The sequence below is a fragment of the Meriones unguiculatus genome, chromosome 3 (genome assembly GCF_030254825.1).
Source record: "Meriones unguiculatus strain TT.TT164.6M chromosome 3, Bangor_MerUng_6.1, whole genome shotgun sequence".
NCBI lineage: Eukaryota > Metazoa > Chordata > Mammalia > Rodentia > Muridae > Meriones > Meriones unguiculatus.
In genome coordinates this window covers 18084343-18108279 of record NC_083351.1, presented here as the reverse complement: position 1 = coordinate 18108279, position 23937 = coordinate 18084343, and the positions used below count along the sequence as shown (strand labels likewise).

The window sequence follows — 23937 nt, the reverse complement described above, 5'->3', positions numbered from 1 at the left end:
AAAGGAGGAAAGGAGAGAAAGAAGAAAGGAAAGAAGGAAGGAATGAGTATAACAGGAGGAGGGAGAGGATGATCTAGAGTCCATCCTCTTCCTTTATTTACACCTTTGCACGGCTCCAGTGGCACGCACTTTTTATACGCTGAGCCACTCATTGGCTCCTTACCCGATCCCAGGTTCTCCCAGTTGGTAGAGCGCCTTTAATCCCAGAACTCAGGAGCCAGGAGGAAGTGGCTCTCGAGCTGGGGACCAGCCTGGTCTACCCAGCTGTTCCAGGATGGCCAAGACTACACAGAGCAAACTTGTCTCAAACATAAAAACAAACACGAAACTCCCACCTGAGAATGGCAGGTAGGAGGCTAGGACAGAAGCACCATGAGGCTATCTATATAGGTAATTTAGTAAGACCCTGTCTCAAACAAACAAACCTCAAAAGAACACATTCCCTTTGAACTTAGTCTTTACAACTCATGGAAATTATTATTGCTCTCAATACCCGGGGGCTCCATGCCCAGGGTAAAGAGAAGCAAAATATAAGCACGAAAGTTTTCCAGAAAAGTGACAAGTGTGTTGGCTGTGGATGGCTTCATTCTTGTTCTGTTATCTACAGCAAGAATATCCTAGACATTCCCCAATTTCCCAGAAGCTCGTACTCACCTGACTGAGGTTGAAGGTCATAATGCTGTTGTCATCATATAGGAGGATGTTAATGGTGTCTAACGCCCATGTGCTCTCTGCCAGGAGCCCAGACTTGAGGGACATCATTACCCGCCATGCCTCCGGGGTTCCTGAAATAAACCTTTCTGTTGTCCATCCACCAAGCCCCGGATGGCTGCAGGCACCCCAGGGCCGTCCATCCCATTAGTCAGGCTACTCTGCCTTCATTGCTTCTAAGCTGTCTAGAACACCAGTGCATGGCAGAGCCTTAAAGAAAAACCTGAAATCAGCTTATGTCTTCCATCCTCCACATTCTGTGGCTTTATTTTAATAAGCACTGTACCAGATTTAACCACATCCAGGACACTGGGATGGAAGAACCATTTGAAAGATGAAAAGGGGCAGATTCAGCCACCCAATCAGGGAGGTCTCCTTACCAATGTCTTTCATTGTGAGCCGTCTTCTCTGCTTCAACACAGGCTGTGTGGCTTCAACAGAGCCAGGTGGAAAGGTAATATCCCGTCGAATCATGGGGGGCTGCACAGGGGTAGGTGCTATGTGCGAAGCAGGTACCGGCGGACCTGCCTTCTGCATTTTCATCCCCGAGTGCAGGAATGGAGACTTGCTAGGAGAAGTACGGTTCTCCATGGGCCGAGGGAGGGGCGCGGGGCTGGATACCTGAGGAATGTGATTCTGCATGCTTGGTGGGGGCTGGTAGTTAGACGGAGGGGGTCTTGTCATGGGGGGTACAGGGGCTGAAGGACCATATGGAGGCTGGCGTGTGCCATGGGAAGGCCATGGGCCTTCATGGTTGGCCCTCTGATCTGTGTGGAGCATCTCATCTGTTCGGTTCACACCATGATACGCAGGACCCTGGGGGGCAGAGCCTGTGCTCTGCCTGTTGGCATAATTGTAGGTCATGTCATTTCGCCCCTGCCACATGGTGCCTTGCTGAGCAACCTCAGCTGATGCCTGTATGGGGCCGCCCATCATTTGTGGTGGCATGTTCTGCTGGGCATTGGAACCAGGAGGTGCAGAGACCCGGTCTCGGCCAAACTGGAATGGAAATTGGTTCTGGGGGCCGCCTGCTGGTCGGCGCTCAGTAGCAGCGGTGGCAGTAGCAGGATAGGCATTGCTGTACTGGTTGTACACATCTTGCTGAGGGGAAGGCTGAGCAGCTTGCTGCTGGCTGGCAGACTGAGACTGAGCGGCAGGCAACTGCTGCTGTTGGGGCTGCCCCTGCCCAGTGCTGTACGGCACACTGTACATCTCCCCTTCGTGCCGCTTGGCAGGAGGGCCGTATGTGCCATCCATCGGCCTCTTATAATTCTAAGACAGAGAAAGCAGAGGGGAAGAAATTAATATGGTATACTGAGTCACACAAAAATCACGTGCCATGAATGGCTCCCATTCATTAGACAGTAATTCATTTTCCTTTTGCCCCTCTGAAAGAAAGGACACAGATGCCAAGAAAACAAAGGAAACAACTTTGCAAATTATTTTTTTTTTTGAAGCTGTTTCTGAGAGCAACCAGTATTTCCTCTTCTAGGGTTTTCCTTTCAAGCAGAAACATACATAAAACATGAAAACTCAAAATAAATTGTTCCTAGCTCCTTCAGAGAAGAGAGACTTGACGAACAAGGAAGACACCGAGACCTGACTCTCCAGGTAGAACTGCCTGGTTGGGTCAGAGAAATACCATCGTAGTAGCAAAGTGAACCAGACAGACTACCACCCATAAGACTCGGTTGCTTACTGCTGTCAAGCACAACTGGTGGGCCAGTGCGCTCCCCACTACCGTCCTCACCTGCTGCTGCTGCTGATACATTGCGGTCTGCTGGCTGGGGAAGGGGCTGCTGGAAGGGGTGCCTTGGGTAGAGAACTGATTGCCATAGGAATCATGTCTGCAGAAGAGAACCTTGGTCAGGGAGGAGTAACAGAACAGGAGCAACAATACCAAGGAATCGGGAGTTACTCACCGCTGCGGCTGCTGTTGCTGTTGCTGCTGCTGGGGAGGGTAGCGGCTAGGAGAATACATCCCCGAGTCTGGGGTGGAAGGCATGAGATTTGGCTGAGGGGCTCCAGTGCCCATATTTCCTTCAGGCCCGATTCCAGGCTCCGTCCTAAACAAAATTGGAGAAGGGAATTGAGTCCACGAAAGCTTCTGGGCACCAAGGGTGGGACAAGTGCAGGGGCTTGCTTACCTCACTCTGTCATAAGGACCTCCATAGGGATAGTGCTGTCGTGGTCCCATAGCCACATTTCCCAGCCCAGGGCCAGCAGCACGGCTGTAGGGGTCACCCATCCCGCCGTTGGGGCCCTGCCCTGAGGACATGAAGGGATCACTTCCTGGAGCTAAGTGCAGAAAGGAAGGCAATGAGACAACTGGCAGGTTGGCAGGCTGGGTAAGCTACACACTGCATGCCCCATAGCTCCCAGCCTCCTACAGATCATGGTTTGTTCCTGTTGCTTTCCTGACAGACTTCATAGAAAAAACACAAAGTCCCAAGAGTGGCTGAGCAAGAGGTAGGTGGCTACGGATGCTGCTCAGTGGGACGATCCTTGCCTGGTACATGGGATTCCCTAGCACCACACCAGAAAGGAAAGAGAGGACAGCAGGCAGGGAGAAGGGAAGGATATGGGTTAGGGTGACACACAGAAGGACCTCAGAAGCTATCTCCGCAACACTACCCAGTTACTCCTGCCCCTGTCTCTACAAGCACAAGCCAACAACTCCTAGCACTCACCTTTCCTCATGCTGCCATAAGGATCCTTATTTGGCTCATAGGACATGCGCCCCATCATGTCAGAGGTATTCATATTGGGCTGGTACCCAGGGTTTGGAGTCATGGAATTCCGCTTCTGGAATGTGGGGTCACTTCCATCAGGAAAGGCATCCTGGATTCCAACTGAGTTGCTCCTGCTCCAGAGTGAGGAAAACTAATGAAACCCCCAATAGACCAAGTCCTCCCCTAAGCCAAGAGACACAGTAGTACAGTAACTACAGACCTGGGCAACAGAGGCAGGAACTGCTCTTGGGTCACACAAGTCTCAGCCCCAAAGACCCTCGGAGTTCTGCTGCTGCTCATGGGCCTTACCTCATGCCTGGTAAGGGGGGAATTTGACTATGTGGTGTGGATGCTGGAGTTGGTGGCTTCAGGTCTCCTCCTTCTGCCATCGAGCTGCTGGTTGACTGAGGAGTCTGTGGACCCTGCATAGATCCTGATCCCGCTGTGGAAAGAGCAGAGTGAGCAGCTCACTTGACAGAAAAGTATTTAAATGTTCATAAAAACACGAATGCTGAAGAATCTGGGGGTGTGTGCATGTGTATGAGCCTATTTCTTTGACCCAGGCTGGCTGGAACCAGCGATCTACTATACGAGAGTGGCACAACTGAGCTACAATAAATACACAGAAACAGACCCTCCTTAATGTTTTATGGTGGTTGCATTCTTGGCTTTGAAGAGATGATGTGGCCATTATTTTACCATGCCAGGTTGTTTAAGTCATGGGCAGCTTCCTGACTGCCTTGCTTTATTTCTCCAAAAGAACTTGTCTAATGTCTTAAACAGCATAATGATGGTGGAACCAAAACTCCTAAGCAGAGCTCCTGAAATACAGGGCACAGAAGCATCACCTGGACAGAGCCTAGATGTTTCTATTAAATACCCAGCACATGTCACCCTTACAGCACTCCCAATAATGAATGTTTCCATTAGTTACTGTTTCCCAGCACTGCATATCCCACCAGAGGTCTCCGCGTCATCTTAGGCACCCATACACCCTCCGAGGTCAATGACAGGGCACACATGTTTACACCTACCTTCTAGGGCCCTGGCCTTTCCCCCATGCTAGCCCAGGCCCCAGCTCCTCTGAGAAAGGAGGGTAAGCAGAACTCCTGTCATCACAAAGTTCCATTCATATTTTCTCCCTACCCCCTCTTCCCATTCATTACCATCTTAGTTCTCTGGGGAATTTAAGGCTTTAGACTGAGCTGCATTCTAAGGCGCTGACATCAGCAGGCCAAAGCTCCCAGATGGCCCAGCCACGCTGCTATTTGTCAGTTTTCCCTCACTCCTCTGGTGTCCCTCCCACTCACCAGTTTACAAACATTTGGCAGGAAGCCAGGTGTACAACAGGAAAATTAGAAAGTTAAAACTTAAGGCTGCTGCACGGCACCTCCCAAGGGAGTCGCCACTGCCGCTCGAGTCTGCCAACCTGCCAAGCCACGTGGACGGGTAAAAACACACATGCCTGGCATCTGCTCTGCTTCCCTGGAGGGAGGGAAAGGAGGAGGGAGGAAGGCCCCACCACCTAAAGAACTGTGCTCTCAGCCTCAGTGGGGTGTGCGCCCATTCTTACCAGGAGAAGGAGGCTGGATCTTGGGCTGGGACTTCTTGGAGTCAGCAGCTGCAAAGATGTCTGGAGGAGGGTCTTCGCCCCGCTCAATCTTGCATTCAAAGGCATAGAGACACTGGATATACTGCTTTTTCAAAGAGCTGGCTGCACTGCTTGATGTACCCACATTGAGGTTGGTCGCAAGTTCCCGCCACTTTTTGTTCTTGTTGACCTGTAAGACCAACCAGAGGAGCCAGAGTAGAGCTGACTAGCTCACAAGCGCTGAGCTCCAACTGGTTCCTGCAACTTGGAGTAACTGCAAGTGTCACTGCTTATTGAAACAGGACAACTGGCATGCCAACATTGGAACAGAGTTCCCCACCTGGTCTCTATGTTCCAGCCCTCACCCTGGCCTTGTCAAGCAAAGGTTTTTGTTTTTTTTAACAGGATTCTTCTACTTCAGAGTGAGGCTAATGTTTAAGTGCAGCCAGTCCACAGTTCTGCCTCCTTTCTTCAGCCCCAGGACATCACTAATCAAGACCATTTCCCCAAAGTCCATTCTAATCAGTACTGTGCTAGCTGGACAGATTTCCACAGTACATTCTTAAACTCAATGGCAAGCATTTCCCTGGCACTCCGAGAACACTGGCACTGCACTCCTGACCGACAAGAAAAGATCTTTGGGCTGTGATGCCTTTGATCTGGTAGCTGCAAATCCATAGAGTTTGGAGAAAGAGAAAGAGAGAAAGACAGAGAGAGAGACAGAGAGAGAGAGAGAGAGCGAGCGCACGAGAACTACCACTGAAGGGAAGTGACCAGGAATAGCTCCTAAGTTGGCGACGGTGAGGGTCACCTGGCTGTCTTTAAAGCTCTCTCCCGTACACATGCCATCTGACCCAATCTACTGGGACGGTCCATTCACTAATCTGTCAGAAAAGCTCAGGGCTCACTCTTGCCTTTCTTAGAACCTTTACTTTACAATTACTTAGCAGCAACTAAAAGATTTCCTTTTCAAACTAGAAGGCACGCTTAGGCTCCGAGAGTCCTTCTATCCCTCACCTTACGTTTGGTGAGTTTTGAAGCCCAACAAACAGAAGAAGGCAAAGCTATTAAGTAACCCCATCCCCTTTCAGCACAGCAGTAAAGGACTAAATGAGAGTCAAAAGCAGGAATGTACCCAGGGTCACCTCAGCAGCCTTGTGTGGCTCTGCTTCCCACGCCAGTTATATGGCAGTTTGCACGTGCCCTGTTTTGTTTTGTTTTCCTTTGTGGGGGAAGGGAATGAAGCCTGAAGGGAGAAGGAATTCATAACTGACTGGTAGCTGGCTTCATTCCAATCACTCTCTTTTCTGCTGGTGACAGCTGTTTTCCTTTTCTGATTTAGAAGGTTTGGAGTAAGTTTCTCCTGTCAGGCTCTCCCACCCACCCCCAAGAGTTTCTGGCTCTGGACAATAAAAAAAAAGAAAAAAAGAAAAAAAGAAAAAACACCACAGAAGGAAGTCTACAAGGCAAAATGAACTATCACTAGTTAGCCTCCCTGGCTGAATGTAAACAAAACTGTAAAGTATATGGCAAGGGCATTTCCAGTAGGATTTTAACCCATTCTTTGAAGTCACAGTATAAAAATAACTAGACAAATAATTTTTTACTATTCTACTTCTTCTTCTTCCTCCATAGCTACTCTTAGTAAGCAGTTTCTGAAATAATATCTCCCCTAGAAAGCTTCTTGAATCAAAAGGTTCAATGATCTGGCTGCCACTTGGCAGGACAGAAAGTTATACATACATGGTTCCTGCTTCGCCATCAAGAAAATTAAAGCTCACGTAGTTTAGACCTTGGTGAAGGTCGCATGTTTAAGCGTCTCATGCACCCTGTGGAGTGCATGGCGCCATCAGGCCAGCTGTCTGGCACTCACCTGAGTCAGCCCACCAATCTCCTTCACAGACACATAGAGGCGGTAGAGGTCCAGAGGCTTCCTGCCCACAGCAGGCAGATTTGTCATGCCCATAGCCTTTTCCTCTGTGAAGGCCAAGTACCGGTCCACCCACATCTTCCTCTCGGGCTCACCACCCAGCTCATACAACTTGGTGATCTTCTCATTAGTTGTAGTGGAAGAGCTGGATTTCTGGAGGGTGGGTCAAAACCAGAGACTCATCAAAGCCCAAACCTACACACATGAAGAGTGCCAGAGACCCTTTCCTTTCTGCCTGGGCCCTTTACCTCTGAGAGCCAGCGGGGCTGGTTGTGAAATTTCCTGCTTTGGTTTCTTAGGTGCTGGGATTGTATCTTAAAAGCTACTGGCTTGATTTTTCTTCCTTCCTTCCTTTTTTTTTTTTTTTTAACGTTCATTTGATAGTAAAGGTGCAAAATCCCCTGCAAAGCTCCACAGTTTCAGAATGGCTGTTCTAACTATACAGAAAAGAAGCTCACTAAGATACGTAGACTTTGGATTTGGTTAATTTGGGCATGTGATTGTTTTTATTTGAAAGTTTTCTTTTTACTCTAATAAAATTTAGAAATTACTTCATGCAGGCGCCTGGTTTGTCTGTAGGTACGTCTGTGCACTACTGTGTCTGGTGCTCGTAATACAGAAGAGAGCAGCGCTGGAGCCCCTGGAGCTGGAGCTACAGTGTCAGCTGCCATGTGGGTGCTGGGAATTAGACTCAGATCCTTTGAAAGAGCAGCCAGGGCTCCTAACCATTGAGGCATCTCTCCAACCCCCTAATTAAGTTTTTTGAGCCAGGGTTTCTCTGTGTAGCACTGGCTGTCCTCAACTCAGCCTTCCATTGCTGGAATTATAGGTCTGTGTCACCCTCCTCCCATGCTCACCCCAGCTCCTTTGTTTCTTTTTTTAATGATCAGTTTATTTTATTTTATTTTTTTTAATTTACACGTGTACTGGGTGTGGTGGCGCACATCTTTGATTCCAGCAATCAGAAAGGCAGGTGGATTTCTGTGAGTTCAAGGCCAGTGTGGTCTACATAGTGAGTTCTAGGTCACCCAGAGCTACCTAGTGAGACCCTGTCTTAACCCACCCCCCAACAAAACAAAACCAAGAAGCCAGGGGCTCATTACTGAAGCATGATCCTTGTTTTTAGAGGACTGGAGTCTGGTCTCCAATTAGTCCCTCTAACTACAGCTCTAAGGGTCAGACCCAATCTTCTGACATCCATGGGCATCTGCATCTGCGTACACACACACACACACAAGAAAGCACAGCCTCACAGAAGACCTAGCTAGATCCAACCTACAGGGTGGTCGAGAACTCCCACCTGTGTGTCATTGTCCAACTTGTAAACCTGTATTACTAATCATCCCTGCTGCTCTGAGTAAAGCCCAGAAAGCAAGGGCAGCTAGTGGCCTGCAGCACTCATCATTATCAGGGTACAGGCACAGGAGGCTAAGCCTCACAGAGAACTTTTATCCTAGGGACTTCATGGGTAAGAGGCAATGGATCCTTATCACTCAGTGAAGGGGCTAAGATACAAAGCTGAAAGGATGCAAGACAGAAATCATTACCTTAGATTTGGATTCTGTCTTGGGTGTCCCATCTGCTTTGTTGTTCATTTTTGTGGCTGGAGTTAACTTAACATCTCCAAGGCCCATCATCTCTGGGCTGGCTGCCATCCCTGTAAAAAGAAAAACAAATCAAGTGCAATAGATATTGCTACAACTGGAAGATCATTCTTGAAGAACTCTTCAATGAATTATATTTACCTGCTGAATTGTTGGCCATGGTTCCACCCATAGGATATGGGGGTCCCTGAGGGTTGATCATACCAGCCATACTATTAATCCCCTGTCCATAGGGAGGTCCAGTTCCCATCATGCCCCCTTGATTCATATTTGGGTAGCCTGGTGGCCTAAGGAAGAAGATGAATAAAGAGAAGAAAAGGTTGGAGAAATTTTGAACTTTTACATTTGGACCTGAGCTAAATAGGGTTGCTTGACTGTCTAGTTAGAGCAGAAAAGTCTAAGCCTCTGAAAACTAACCCAGGCTGTTTCTAGTAACTATTCTTATCTTCTACTTGCCACAAAAGGCTCGAGGAAGGTCTCAGCTCTGTACCAAACATTAGCTTAGTCTGAAGGGGTCTAATCCTTGAAGAATAAAGTCTTATCAGTGTTTTATAAATGCCACTTTCCTGTAAGTAGCCTTTAGAGTTGCTATATTTCTATTTAAAAGCCCACTTTATGTCCTAAGGCCTGTAAGATATACTCAATGTTAACACTTCTCATTTGTCATACTAAACGCCAACCAGACTGGACCCCCACGTTCTCTCGCCTACCCACGCTTTCTTCCTCAGACTCCCAAGTAGCTACACTAAAGGTATAAACCATCACACTGGGCTTCAAGTTCTGTATATACTTTGTCATATGAATTTTTACTCTAAGACCCTTAGAAAAACAGCATGTTTGTATATGTGAATTAAGTATACGAAAAACAGTTCTTAGAAAAGCTCTCAATAAAATACATGTACATGTACCTATGCATGCATGCACACATGCAAGGACTATGCACGAATATCCCTCTCTTCCCAGGCTTTACCTGTTTTGGATAGAGTTGGCAGCAACATGCATGGCAACAGCAGATTCTTGAGTTTTCCGGTTCATCCCGCCTGGTGGAGGACACATCCCTGACCCAACCTGAGGTGGCATATTGGCCATATTAGGTCCATAAGGCCTGTTGCCCATAGACGCATGAGTCATCCTCCCTGGAGGGAGTGTGCCATAAGGTGGGATTCCAGGCTGCCCGTGCATTTGACCTCCAGCACCCATAGGGTTCATACTTCCAGCCATGCCTGCATTGGGGTAGTTGGCATTGGGCAAGGCATTATAGTTAGGCTGCCTAGGGTAGCCTCCTGTGTGAAGAGGGAAAAAGGACACAAGTCTTGGTTAGTGAGTCCTAGTATTTCTCAACTCTAAAACTCCTAACAAAGAGAATCCATCAATATTTTGGTCAGGAAATCAAACAACTCCATGGTTTAAAAAGTAGTAAGGGGAGGCCAGGATCATGTGAAGGTCCACCTCTGTTGCCCTGCCCCCAAATTGGGGGAGGGGTCTTTTGGGGATTGAATCCAGGGCTTTGTGCCTACTAGTTATGTGTTATATTACCAAGCCACACTCCATCATGACTACCCTGCACAGAGAACAGCTGGTTTTGTTGCTATCCAGCAGTCAACACAATTCTTTCCTTTCTACATACTCTTGATTTCCACCCAAATATTTTCTTAATTTGTATGTGTGTGCAAGAATGCACATGCCTTCATAGCGGTGTCTTACCTGATAAGCCATTGTGTTAGCCCTTCAAAGGCTTCTTCAACGTGACAGAATTAAGACAAGATGAAACCTTGCCCCACTCTACCGAAGGGCCTAGGCTGGATAAATGTAAGCCAAGAACAGTCCTACTCTTTTAACCAGCTGTTAACATACCAGCTATTTTCTCATTCATTTCTATCTCCTAATAAGGTAGTACACTTACCTTGTGGGCCATACTGACTCCCCTGGGGGCCATAGCTCCCCATAGAGTTCTGCTGGTAGGAGCCCATGCCTGTATGCATCTGTCCTCCAGAAGGCTGACGTGGAGATAAGGCTGAGCCGGGCTGAGGGGAAGTGTACTGGGGCATCTGGGGGTTCCTCTGCATATAACCTATTTGTGGAAAGTATCCATATACTTATCTGCTCAGTACAACGTAATAAATGGTTTCCCTACTCCGCTGGGATGTTTTTGCATGGAATCTGCTGCTATCATTTGACCCTACAGTTATTTTTAAAGTGATATGCCATTTACATAGGGAGGGTATGTAAATTTTATTGTTATTTTGGCTTTTTTGAGGAAAGGTTTCTCTGTGTAGCTCCTGGTTGTCCTGGAACTCAATCAGTAGACTAGGCTAGTCTGGAATTCAGAGATTTGCCTGCCTCTGCCTCCCCAGTGCTGGGATTAAAGGCATGTGCCAACCACTGCTCTGAATCAACTTTTACACCAAACAGAAAATTGAAATGATAAAAAGCACTGAACAAAACAAAACAATAATAAAAACCCAAAATAAAACAAAACCTGTAACAATAAATAAACACAACATGAATGATCTAATGAGTAAAGGAGCTAATGCTGAGTCATTAGAAAATGTTTATTAAATTAGACACAATGAAAGGTACAAGCTACCAAAATTTTGGTGGGCACTGAGATATATAGAATGACTGCGGGGGGACGAAACATGGCCATATTCACTGGAACACCAGCTTGCTGCTGAGATTACTCTACCCTTCCTGCCACCTGGTCAGGGCATCAACACAAATGCTTTACGAGCATGTCCCGCAACCCACGGACAGCCATTAATTTAGCCCCGCCTATTGAGCTGACAACATCATGTCACAATGACAGGGGTTTGGGTGCTCGTTAGTCCTCCACCCAAACCTAAGCTCTCACCTCGATCTTGGGCAATGCTTGATTGGTTCATGGAAGGATGCATGATGCTGTCCGACTGGCCACTGGGTGGCCGAGGTGGCATCTGGTTGCCTGCTCCAGACCAAAAACAAATAAATAAATAAATGAAAAAGTAAGCAAACCTTGGCTCAGCCTGCAAATGGCCGAACACCTCCTATGTCATATATAAAGAGGTATCCATCCAAGGGCTTCCCACCTCCCTTCTTCAAATGCTGAGGGAAAACCATGCAGCCATGAACAAAGTTCCCTTTTATCACCACGACCAACCAGCTCTCCCTCTTCCCAAAACCAGTACTTGAGGGTACCTGGCACTGCAGCAGGCGAGAGTGGTCCTGAGCGAGACTGAGCGACACTGGCAGGAGAGCCAACAGGGGATGGGGACGGGCCTCGGATGCCAGGCAGGTGAGGGGAGGTATGAGGAGAAAAAGGAGACTGAGCTGGATTACTCTGCTCTCCTTGGCTGCTGGAAATCCCTGATGTGCTCACGCCAGGACTCAGAGCTCCTTCTGTCCCCATGGGGAGATCATCTATTGAACCAGAGAGATCCTGAAACACACACATAAGGATATAAATTAGTAAAAGGAGGGCAAACACAGTATGTATGTTTGGCCATAACACTAGCTTGTATAGAGCACATTAAGGAGCACAAAGAATATACTTGTGACTTGGTAGGCCTTTTAAACTTTACCAAAACTATTGACTATTGCCTATTGGTACACAATATTGACTATTGGTACACATTTGTAATTCTAGTACTCAAGAGACAAGGCATTCGGATTATGAGTTAAAGGACAGCCTGAACTACATAGTAAGAGTCCGTCTCGAGGTAAGACAAAACCCCACCCCCACATCTGGCTATGCTGGCACTCAAAAATATGGGAAGTAGGATCAACTTGAATTTGGGTCCAGTCTGGTCTATTTAGTGAGTTCCAAGGCCCTATCTCAAAACAAAACACCATAAACCAGTCAGCTACCTGCTACCGAGCCACTAACCAACTGAAGCCCATCTCAAAAGCAGCAACAAATGATAAATATGCAGTTATCAATAAAGCTTCATTTATAAAAATGGGTAACTGGGCTAGATATTATAGTTTGCCGGCTTGTGGTCCGGTCTATCCCCCAACAAGATCTTGTAAGACTGCTGGTACTTTTCTCTTCTCTCCCCTACAAGGAAAAAGTGCCCGTTTCAGTGATGCTTGAGTGGTACCCCAATGGGAAAGGTACAAAGTACTGCCAGGAACACATCCAATGTTTCCTTCTTATTGGTGTTTTGCCTGCATGTATGTGCGTGTGAGGCTGTCAGATCCCCTGCAACTGGAGTTACAGACAGTTGTGAGCTGCCATGTGGGTGCTGGGAATTGAACCAGAACCTTCTGGAGGAGCAGCCAGTGCTCTTAACTGCTGAGCCATCTCTCCAGGCCCTCCCTCACAGTATTGCAACCTCTGTTTATAAAGGACTATTTCTATAGGAACCTTTGCATTATATTAGGGAGGGGGATAAGAAAGGGAAGTGGGACATGGGAAAGAGAATCTCTTAAATGTCAAGAAGGTCTGGCACTAAATTTCCAACTCCTGATCTATAAGAGGTGTGAACAAGAAGTTTGCCAAGTCAACAAACTCCATGTTCTGTTCTAGGTACCAGTATGTTTCCTTATGCACTGTAGTCCTTGCTCCTTTTAAAGCTGCAAGTTTCTGAGATGATCTACTTGCTTACTGAACAAGAGAATATATTTTGCAAGATAAAAAGAATCAAATGTCTGTTGTTTTTTTAAACACATAGTTTTATTATTCATAATACATTGCTGACTGAGACGGGGTCTAATGTAGCTCAGGTTGGCCTTGAATTCACTACATAGCCAATGATAGCCTTGAATTTCATCCCTCAAGTCCCAGGACTGCAGGTGTGTTACAGCTGTGCACCACCACAGCTGGCTTCTGAGAGCTGTTCCTGCACATGTATTCTTGTGCCTGTGTGTCTGGAGACAGTGCATGCACTTGAACATGTGGAGACTACTGGTCAACCTCAGATACTGCTCCTCAGGCACCACATACCTTATGGGTATTTTTGAAGTGTCTTCAAACGGAACTGCAACTGGCTAAGAAGGCTGATGGCTAGCCAGCAAGCCTCAGGGAGCTTCTTCTTTTTTTTTTTGAGACATGGGCTCTAGAGATCCATGTGCCTGCAAGGTAGGAACTTTTCCAACTGAGCCCCAAAAGCCCCAAACCTGGTTTTGTTCAAATGGCTTTAAAAATTAAGTGTTCTTCTTAGATAGTTTGTTTTTATACAAGTAAACTACAACCACTGTCTCAGTAAACACAGCTCAGATAATGCCCATGACTCTCCTGAATATTTCTTTGCTGCCCTCAATTTGGTCCACCATGCACCCAGACACCCACCACGCCACAAGGTCAGGAGATGGCTCCAGCTGCCCTTCCATCAAGGAGCAGAGCACACCACCACCTGGCTAAGTTGTTATATTTTTGTCAGGTGGTAACTGGTCAGAATGATTTAAGACATAGAACACTTTAAGAATGGGAAAGGGCAAAAGATTCAATATTAACAAAAGCTGCTATTTGAGTATCTGATATGTGCAAGGCACTTTGGGTTTCATTCGGTCACTCTCCAGCACCACCCTCCCACCCCACCTTCATTTCTTCATTATCTGAGATGAGTCCATTATAGGCCAGGTTAGCCTCAAACTCCTTCTGTATCAAAGGCAGACTTTGAACTTTCCAATCCTCCTGCCTGTTTCTCAAGTGCTAGGCTTACAGGTATCTACCATACCTGGGACTCACTCTGAAGACGGGGTTTCATGAAGTTCAGGTTAGACTAAAACTGACGGTAATTTTGAATTTCTGATCCTCCTATCTTTATCTTGCATGTGCTAGGATTTCAGAAGGGCCACCACATCTGGCATAGTCTTTTTTATTATTTTTTTGTGACAGGGTTTCCTTGTGTAGCCTTGGCTGCTCTGAAACTCTCTCTGTGGACTGTCCTGGGTTTTCCCATAGTGTGATTATTTTTATAACTCTTGGTTGTACACACTACTACCACTGCTATTTTGAAGATAAACCAGCTGGTGCCTAGAGAGAGAGAGAGACTGTGTTATATGGGCAAGTCACCTGCTCTGTCCCATTACACTCTAACACTGTCTGAATCGAGGAGGGGAAACATGCCATATTTTGATTAAATAAACAAAATTCAGCTTTAGATTATCATTAGTTGTACTTTTAGGCAATCTGGCAAACTGAGCTTTGGTTTTCTGGAAAAATTCTGAGTTTTTCGTGGCACACGGTCACAAAATCCACTAGTAGAATACCATTAGGGACAAAAGACCAGCAAAAACATTCTAGAATAAGAAATGCATGCTAGGTGGTGGTAGTGCACACTTTTAACCTCAGCATTCTGAAGACAGAGTTTGAGGCCAGCCTGGTCTATAGAATGAGTTCCAGGATAGCCAGGGCTACACAGGAAATCCTTGTCTTGAGGGAAGAGGAAGGGAGGGAAGGAGGGAGGGAAGGAGGGAGGGAGGGAGGGAGGGAGGGAGGGAGGGAGGGAAGGAGGGAGGGAGGGAGGGAGGGAGGGACAGAGGGAGGCTGGGGAGATGGTCCAATGGGTAAGGATAAGGACCCATATCAAAGCTGGGAAAGACCTCCCCAGTGCTGGGGAAGACACAGGAGGATTGCTGGGATTTGTTGGCCAATCAGCTTGGCTGAAAAACGCCAAGCTCCAGGTTCAGTGAGAAAGACTGAACAGAATAAGCAAAGAGTAGTAGAGTACGATACTCAATGTCCCGTGGCTTCCATGTCTGCATACACGAACATATACACACCCGACTCACATGCATCCAACACATACAAACAAATTAAACTTTTTGGTTGTTTTTCAAAATAGGGTTTTCTCTGTGTAGCCTTGGATGTCCTGGACTTGCTTTGTAGACCAGGCTGGCTTCAAACTCACAGATATCTGCCTGTCTCTGACTCCCAGAATGCTGAGATTACAGGCATGTACTACCAGGCCAGGCTAAACATTTTCAAATAAAAAACAAAGAATAAAATATACAGTATACAAACAGCAGGAAATTAACATATATTCACCAGTCCCAGGGGTAAATGTTCAATGTCCCATGGTAAATGTTTGTTTGTTTTTTCTTTTTTATTGGATACTAAAGGTTTAAGACTCCAAAAGCTGCCTCTCAAATCAACCCTGTTGTAGGGGGCAGGCACTACCCCAAACTTCATTTGGAAAAACTTCAACCTTTAATTGCTTGGGACACACCTCTGTTTTCTACTCCACAAAAATCCAGTTTTTCAGGTCTTCTGTTCCACACAAAGCTGATGTCTGGTTACTGAGTCAGAGCTTCGGTGTACCTAACAAGCCTGGTTTCTACAACACACTTAAGAGGTCCATCAATCTAAGCCCCTCTTTCCCCAATAGGTGCTTCCTTTAGCATTTTAGAGCCCCATGTTCTCAACGCTCTACCAAGAGGGCCCCTCTAATTAGTATCTCTTGGAGAGGAGGGCTTGCCAGGAGAATGCAGCAATGCCTCTGTAGTGGGAACCCTCTCCCTGGGCTTGCTCTTCTCCAAGTGTAATCCTGCTGAGAGATGGGAGGCGAGGATCAGCCCACTCAGTGCCCTTGCCAGTTCCAAGGAAGCAGCAGGGCCAGAAGAATTTCCTCACGTGTTTCCAACGTGTTTCATGAATTTTATTGCTCATCTACCATGCAGATCAAAAGTGTTGGAGCAGGTCCAACTATTTCACACAGAATCTCACACTCCAGGCTGGCTACAACCCCGAAAGCCTTCATTTCTTCACTTGAAATACTGCCCAATGTTATTTTGGGATGTGACCTGATAGAGGAAGCCCACAGGGACTCCATGACTCTAACTGTTCCAGCTGTGATTGGTTGCCCAGCCCTAGTGTGTGCCAGCATGGGTTCGTCAGGCTCCGCTGACAAACAGAGCTCGGCAGCTGACGCCTTCTCTTCATCTTCATACCTCAACAAAACCTTGTCTGAAATCACAGTCCATACCTCAGGATGGAGGCTGGGGGCTGTGCTCTCCAAGAAGAAAAATTTTTACAAGATCTAGCATGAGCCAGCCGCCTGGTGAAGCCCTTAATACCAATTTAGGGTTAAAGGGAGTAGAAAGATGACTGACCCACAGAACTATGCAAGTAGAATACAACAGCAGACATATATTCATAGAGTTCTTACATCTATCTACTTAACTGTGAAAGGTTTTTGTCTGCTTTTGTGTTGTTACTGACAGGTAAAACATTCATCAATAGAACTGGCTGAGGGCTAAGGACACTGCTCACTGCACATGCTTAGAGGCTCTGAGTTTGAAAAAGATCGAGAGCCAGGTAAATCCTACCTTTGGAGTAGGGGGCAAGTTATAGCCACAGCCACACACTCTGAATAATTTCAGGGTGTAGATTAGAACACTGTAAACTGTGACACCTCCCCCCTCCACTAAGACAGGGTTCCTTAGCCTTGGCTGTCCTGGATTAAAGGAATGCACTGTTCCTAGTCCCACAGATCCAGAGACATAAAGAACCCACTCCTATGTTTGCAAATAGGAAGAAATCCTCAAGAATACAGGAGAAATGTGGAAAAGCCTTACAGGGCAAAAGGAAGGATGGAGACAACAGACTCAACAAACCCAGGAAAAAGGACCAAGACAACTCATTACTTAAACCTGCGAGGTGTTGGTGTGGTAATGCATGCCTATAACACCATTACTAGGCATAGAGGAAGAAGGATTAAGAGTTCAAGGCAAATCTAAACTACAAAGGAAACCCTGTCTCAAAAGACAGTTTTGTTTTTCAAAAAAACAAACAAAAACAAAATTTTCTTAAGCACAGACTTATTTATCAAGGTAGCGGGGGTAGGGAGGAGATGACTGCCACTAACCAGCACAGGCTGGTACTGGATACAGTGCAAGAATGACTCGAAACAGAGCAGGGTGCCTCTCGATTCTTAGTGTAATCTCTGCACCCATTTTGCTCTATTCCTATTATCAACTAAAAGGATATGGTTTATTGGGAAATCAAGATGTCTTCCAGAGGAGGCACCATCTTAGGTGACTCTAAGCCTTATTATGCATTCCTCCTTTCTCAGTTCTGCAGAGACTCTTGCAAACTATAGGCAAAGTGGGGTTTGTTTAGAGACCCCATTCTCCAAGCTAAAAGATAGAAGGGTCCTTATTGAAGGAAAGTGGCCAAATAAGCTTCAAATCCCAACCAGACCACAGAAAGGCTCCAAAAATAGGTCAACAGAGGACTCCTTTAAACACACACACCAAGTCAGCTGACTTTTCTGTCACCGAACAAGGCTGGAGACCAACTGCTTTAAATGTATTATAAGTACAACAATTCTAGTTTAAAATTAAAAGTTTGCCTTTAAAGCTGGTTGCAATAGTATGTACTTGCAGCCCCAGCCACTTGAAAGGCTAAAGAAGGAATGAATAATTCAAGTCCAAGGCCAGTCTTAGCAATATAAAGAAACCTCTATTTCAAAAACAAAAGCAATAAACCCAGTTCTATACTCCTAAGATCTGCTAGCCATTCTGTTAGAGCATCTACCTTATTGTTTTCTTCCCTTCCTCTCAAGGCCCATTGTGTAGGCTGGCCTGGAACTCTTACACAGCTCACGTTGGTCTCAAACTAGGAGTCCTCCTGCCTCAGCCTCAAGTGCTGGGCTTACAGGAGATGTCGCCACACTTGGCTTTACAGTATCTACTGTAAATCAAGACCACAGACTACTTCCCGGTCCATCAGTTTACTCTACATGTGAGGCTCTTAGTTCTTGATTGCACTGCACTGAATCCATCTCTTTACCCCATGAGCCTGAGAGACCAAGCAGGATTAGAGTATTAGTAACCAGAAAAATTCCAGTCACACACAAGACAGGATGACTGACAAGTGGTGTCTGATGCATAGTACCCCCTTTGGAGTGAATCTCTTGGTCATCTATCTCTACCCCCATTCTGCCTTTTATACTTTGAACTTTGGACAGGTACTGCCATCTAGAATACTGACTCTCCCATCTAAAAAAAGGAGAAGTACATGGCCACTGACAACATAGAGAAAGCTGTGGCTAGAAATTTGAGAGGTGCAAGAGAACAAGGAAGGGATGTCTTAAAGGTATCACTGAATTTCTGCATTTCATTCTAACTGTAAAAAAATTAAATAAAAACCTGCGGTTCTAAATCACCTAAGCAAAATCTGGAGGTGGATCTGACTCAGGGTGCTGAGGGCACTGTTGAGGGGAAAAAGGGAGGAGAGGAAAGACTGTTGGGCTGCTTACATTCTGGGGGGTAGGAGCTCCGGCAAATAGCTTGGCTACTGAAGCAGCCATTGATTTCGCAGGGGTCGATATCTTGCTCCCACAGATCTCTTAGTTGGAGTTTTAATCACACTGAATGTTTGTGCTCAACAATTGACCCCCCAAAAAAACCATTAACACATAAGTTAGCAAAGGAGAGATGAGCGAATACTCTCCATATGTGTCCTTATTCCAGAAAAATTCCACATACCATCTCAAAGGAGGCAAATGCAAAAAGGAAGGAGCTAACGTCATAGATAGTCCCCATAAGCTACAAGGAAAGACCCACAGTCTCAGAGAAGCTTTCAATTCAGTGCCCAATATGCCCACCTAAAAACTGGGAGATTTGAAAGAACTCCCAGAGGATAATAACTGGTTGTTTCATTCTCCAGTATGTTATGGTTCTTACATTACTTGCCCACCTTGACCTCCCTTACACATGGACCCTGTCTCCCTCAGAGGCTTCTCATGTGGACCAGAGGGAAATGTCCTATCTTGGCCAAGGGTACAGTTTTTGTTATTGTTGTTTTGAGACAGGTTTCTGCTGTCCTGGCCAGCTTTGTAGATCATTCTAGCCTCAAACTCAAGAGATCCACCTGCCTCTGCCTCTTGAAGTGCTGGAATTATAGGCATGTACCACCCTGCAACCTTATTATGGTTGTTTCTTGAATCATTAGTTAATCACTAGTTAATAGACTTCAATCTGACTAGAAGGTGGGGAGGGGGTCTGGGTCGGGCCTGGGCCTGGGTTGGAGCAGTGCATCTTTATGGAATAGGGGTGCTCTAATCCTAGCAAGAAACAAGACCATCTCAAAGTCAAGGCTTGCCTGTTAGGAAGGTCAACCACACAAAGCCTGTGAACCCAGAACTTAAGCAAGAAAGGCAAGAAACAGGAGAAAAGCAAGGAGAGTTCTGGGTAAGTGTAACAGGGAAGAGGACATGAGGACACTTCCACGCCATAACTCTCCCCTCAGAACCACAGTAACTGGAAAGCAAGGAAGGTCAACCCAGGAAGGAAGCAGACAATGTGCTGAACATGAATTGGAATCGGGGACTGATGGTCTCCAGTTGTGTAAAGTTCTAAATTTATGTTAGCCAGAGACCTTCATACCCAAGTCTAGATTAAAGTCTAAAATATCTGGGTAGAATAAATAGACCTGGTAATGGGGAACAGATAAGGTTCTGAAAAAAGAAAAAGCAGCCACCAACCTTAATGTCCTTTAAAACTAGGACAACAATGCAGAGGAGCTTTTGTCAAGTTCTAGAAGACGATGTGGAGGGAAATCCAAACATTCTTATTGCTTCCTCTCAACACAGATTCCTTTTATTTGAAACCTGGTTTCTCTCCTGCCCGCAAAATGTTGGCAAATTACCTTAACTCATCTCAGCAGACAATATTCAGAATTCCTTCTACATCAAGGCTGGCCTTAAGTGACAGCACTGCTGATTTTTAAGCTCAAGCTTTCACTCCCTAGGAGCCCACCTTTGAAAAGGCATGGATGGCTTCTCAACCTCCTCTGGAAAGTGTTAAATGGGGAAGGAAGCTACCAACTTGGAGGGTTATCATGGTAATCAAAGATTATGTCACAATACTTGTCAATTCCATGCTGGTGCCATGTGGAGAAGATGGAACAGCGTTAGGCCACAGGAGTTGATGGATCAAGTACTGGTCCCCACAAACACCACCAGAACACATACTTGGGCTCAACACAACTTCTATGGGAACACGAAGTGTCTCAGATACGGGAAGACAGCTCCACACACGAGCCTTTTCTTCTCGTTAAGTTTGACAGATTCTCAGCTTAGCTAGAGGGAATCCTAGTGGTTACTTTAAAGAAAGTATTTCTAGGTGGACTTGGCTTATTTCCAAAGGCCAAATATCCCACCCCACCCCAGACAAACAAAAATAACTTGGCAATCATGTATTTCAGGGTTGGTTTTCTGGGTTTGGTTGGTATTTTCTAAAGAACATTATAAAAGCATCAAATGAGAAGGAGAAGGAAATGAGTGAAGGTAAGCCAAGACATGACAGCAACAGAATCGCCCATAAGCTGACTCAGGATTTCACAAGATGCTGGGTCTGAAGGGCTTCTTCCAGAGTAAAGACTTCTCATATCTTCTCAGGGAACAGGATTAAATCCAGAAACTACAGCAGCATTGCTGACTTTGCCTAGAAATGCCAACCTCAGTCTCCTCCACACTTTCTTCCCTTCCCCAAAGCATCAGCCAAAAAAAGAAAAAGAAAAGAAAGCAGCTTTTGAATATGCAGCACCCTTTCCCTCCCTCCACCTCTCTGAGGTCCATTTTCTTAAAGGATCTTTCTGCTGTTTCTTTGCAGAAATTGGCACCAACAGTAAGAGCAATATGTTGGAAACTCCAAATTCACATTTACTCAATGATCATTATTCTCTAGTCCTACATTCTTTATGTTTATACATATATATGGGGGAGGGGCGGAAAAAGATGGTGCTAGTGTGGTTAATACTCATTCTGTCTCCAGTTACCCCCTCCCCTGTATAAATTAAAAAGCTAAAAACTACATCTTCAAGAAATCACTGCTGATAAGCTCTACATACAGTTCAGGTTTTGTTAATTAAGGGCACACTCCTGAGGTAAGATCAAAAGTGCGCCCAAGACCATATTTCAGCCTCCTCCACTCTCTTGTGCAGAAACATTTGGTTCCATCCTCTACTGGTTCTGACAGTACCAGCTGCTGCTTTCTTGATGTCGCTCTGTTTTGGTTGTTGAGACGGGGTCTCTCTGTGTCGTTCTGGATGTTCTCACTCTGAAGACCAGGCTCAACCTTAGAGACCAGCTTGCCTTTGACTCCAAAGTGCTAGAAATAAAGGTCTGTGCCACCATCCCAGTTTCAACTGCTGCTGTTTTCTTTCTTCTTTCTTTTTTTTTTTGTTTGCTTGTTTTTCCAGGCAGGGTTTCTCTGTGTAACAGAACTGGCTATCCTGGACTTGATTTGTAGTAGACCAGGCTGTCCTCGAACTCAGAGATCCACCTGCCTCCCAGGTGCTGGAATTAAAGGCGTGCACCGCCACCAAGCCAGGTGCTAACTGCTGTTTTTTTAATTCTACCCTAATGATCCCTGGATCACAGATCTGAGGGAAGAGGGGACACAGGGCAATCAGTCTGAAAGTGACTCTGCATCAAACTGAGGTTCGATTTACTTCCTGTTTCTGAAATCTACGCCTGAATCAAGTCCCTCAATCCTTTCCTTGTAAGTCCAAGTCCTCATTGTTGAATGTTTCTATAACCATACCCAGGCACAGGGTTCAGTACCAGACACTCTTGCTTCGTTATTATCAGGTGACCCCATAAGAGTAGATGCGAAGGAAATACAGATTCAGTCACAAAGCAGACTCTGCTAAGCAAATGCTTTTCTTGGGGGTGGAGGGAAGAGTCCTTTAAATATATCTGTCTAGAATGGTCATTTCTTTCCCTTTTACGACCTCCCGGCACACTCTCTCCCCTCCCACATGCTCCGAGTATGTGGGCTGAATACATGTGTATGTGGCGAACTAAGCCCTGTTAAGGCGGTCCAGGCCTTTAGTCCGAGCACTTTTAGTAGTACCAGGCAGAGGCAGGTAGATGGATCTATTTGAATATGAGGCTAGCATGTCTACACAGGGAACTCCAGGTCAGCAAACGCTATATAGAAAGACCATGTCTCGAAAAACCAAACAAAGAGAACTATTCACATAAGCAGTTCTCTACAGGATGTTCTGAAGACAGCAATACCTACCTACCCTAAGTAGAATCTGCACTTCATGAAGGCTTGCAGTAGGATACCATGCACCTTCCTCAATGGTAGGAAACACGATTGTTAGCACCAGCGGAAAAAGCACAAGGAATGTCAATCCTAACAACCTAGCATATCTAATGAACGAAGGGAAGATGGCCCCATTGATTTTCTTACAAGTTTCTGGTCTATAGCTCCTCTAGCAGGCTGAGGAGAAACGGAAAAACAAGTCAGGTGTTGAGCTTTGATGGATAAAGGGGATACTTCCAACAGTCCTCTGAGGTCTGAGCAACTCAGGAGCCATCATATCAAAGTTCAGCTGCTTCTCAGGCTGAGGTTATTCTCTAAAGAAAACAAAAGGTTCCAGCAAGAAGAATCTGTGTGAGACACACAGGCAGGAAGCAAGGCTGAGCCACCAGAGACTAGAATAGAAACAGGAAATGGGCCCAGGGACAAGCATGCAGCAATGCGCAGCACAGGCTCCGGAAGGCACCAGGCAGTACTGGGGATAGAGCAGTGTGACTGAAAACGAAGAAGTAGACTGGCTCTTTGTGAGCCAGCAAGCACTCTAGACAAGGATGGCTAAGTATACACGGTATACCCTGCTCGGAACAGTATCAGCAGACATGGCAGAATGAAGGTGGGGATGGGGTGGAAACTCCTTTTCAAGGCTGCGGAGAGTACTCTGGTCCAGTTCTATATGTGGCCGGATGTAGAGGTAACAGATCATCCTTTTGTTTATCAAAACTGCTACCAGCATTTGTCTTTGTCTCCCTTAGAAAATAAACCAGCAAACCCCAGAAAAGGGCTGTTGGCCGTCTTTTACTATGAAAAGAATAAAAGGAAACAAAAATGGTTATCACTGAAATCCTTCAAATCTCCCAAGTTTTTAAACATTCACAGGGTTTGTCTCTCCTTCCAAAAGATAGCAAAAAGTGGGGCTCCAAGCTCAGCAAGGCAGCAATATGGCAGGTTCATTCCACAAAGACTTATTGAACACATGTCTAAACTCAGAGGGCAATAGTGGTCAGAGACTCTCAAGTTCTCAAGCAGAGGTGCCAGGCAGCATTATGCTAACACCAAAAACGAGCACTATGTCCCAGAGAAGACATTTCAGCTTGAGTTTGAAGCTATAGTAGAAACCTGTTTGATCATTAAGAACAAAGTTGATCATATTACTCTTGTACTTAGGAGTCCCAGTACTTAGGAGCAGGACAGGGGCTCCAGGATAGCCTAGGCTATACAAAGTTCCAGACCAATGTCAGTTACGTACCAAAGACAACACTGACAGACAAACATAGGACAATAACTACATCGCATGCAAAAGGAACATGGCAGGAAAAACAAAGAGGACTCGTGAGGGAGTTTAAGGCATAGTAGAGTCAGTCTGCAGAAGAATGCTAGGAGCCAGGGTCTCGG

General features: G+C 45.9%; 1 protein-coding gene across 4 annotated transcripts in view; it reads right to left on the bottom strand.

The window, feature by feature from the left end:
• The window catches only part of Arid1a (AT-rich interaction domain 1A), a 75538-nt gene that overhangs the window by 5448 nt on the left and 46153 nt on the right, over window positions 1-23937 (bottom strand). Inside the window, exons 5-19 of one of the 4 annotated variants that reach the window (XM_021643607.2) lie at window positions 11743-11983; window positions 11420-11509; window positions 10472-10639; window positions 9539-9851; window positions 8710-8855; window positions 8512-8621; window positions 6908-7117; window positions 5017-5224; window positions 3753-3885; window positions 3402-3577; window positions 2859-3009; window positions 2634-2777; window positions 2462-2558; window positions 1092-1983; window positions 655-785 (exon numbers count right to left, since the gene is read on the bottom strand). In XM_021643607.2, coding sequence (XP_021499282.1) covers window positions 655-785; window positions 1092-1983; window positions 2462-2558; window positions 2634-2777; window positions 2859-3009; window positions 3402-3577; window positions 3753-3885; window positions 5017-5224; window positions 6908-7117; window positions 8512-8621; window positions 8710-8855; window positions 9539-9851; window positions 10472-10639; window positions 11420-11509; window positions 11743-11983 — 3210 coding nt within the window. Of the gene's footprint in view, window positions 1-654; window positions 786-1091; window positions 1984-2461; window positions 2559-2633; window positions 2778-2858; window positions 3010-3401; window positions 3578-3752; window positions 3886-5016; window positions 5225-6907; window positions 7118-8511; window positions 8622-8709; window positions 8856-9538; window positions 9852-10471; window positions 10640-11419; window positions 11513-11742; window positions 11984-23937 lie in introns of all 4 variants that reach the window. The other 3 variants (XM_021643625.2, XM_021643600.2, XM_021643615.2) reach the window with 3 other exon arrangements.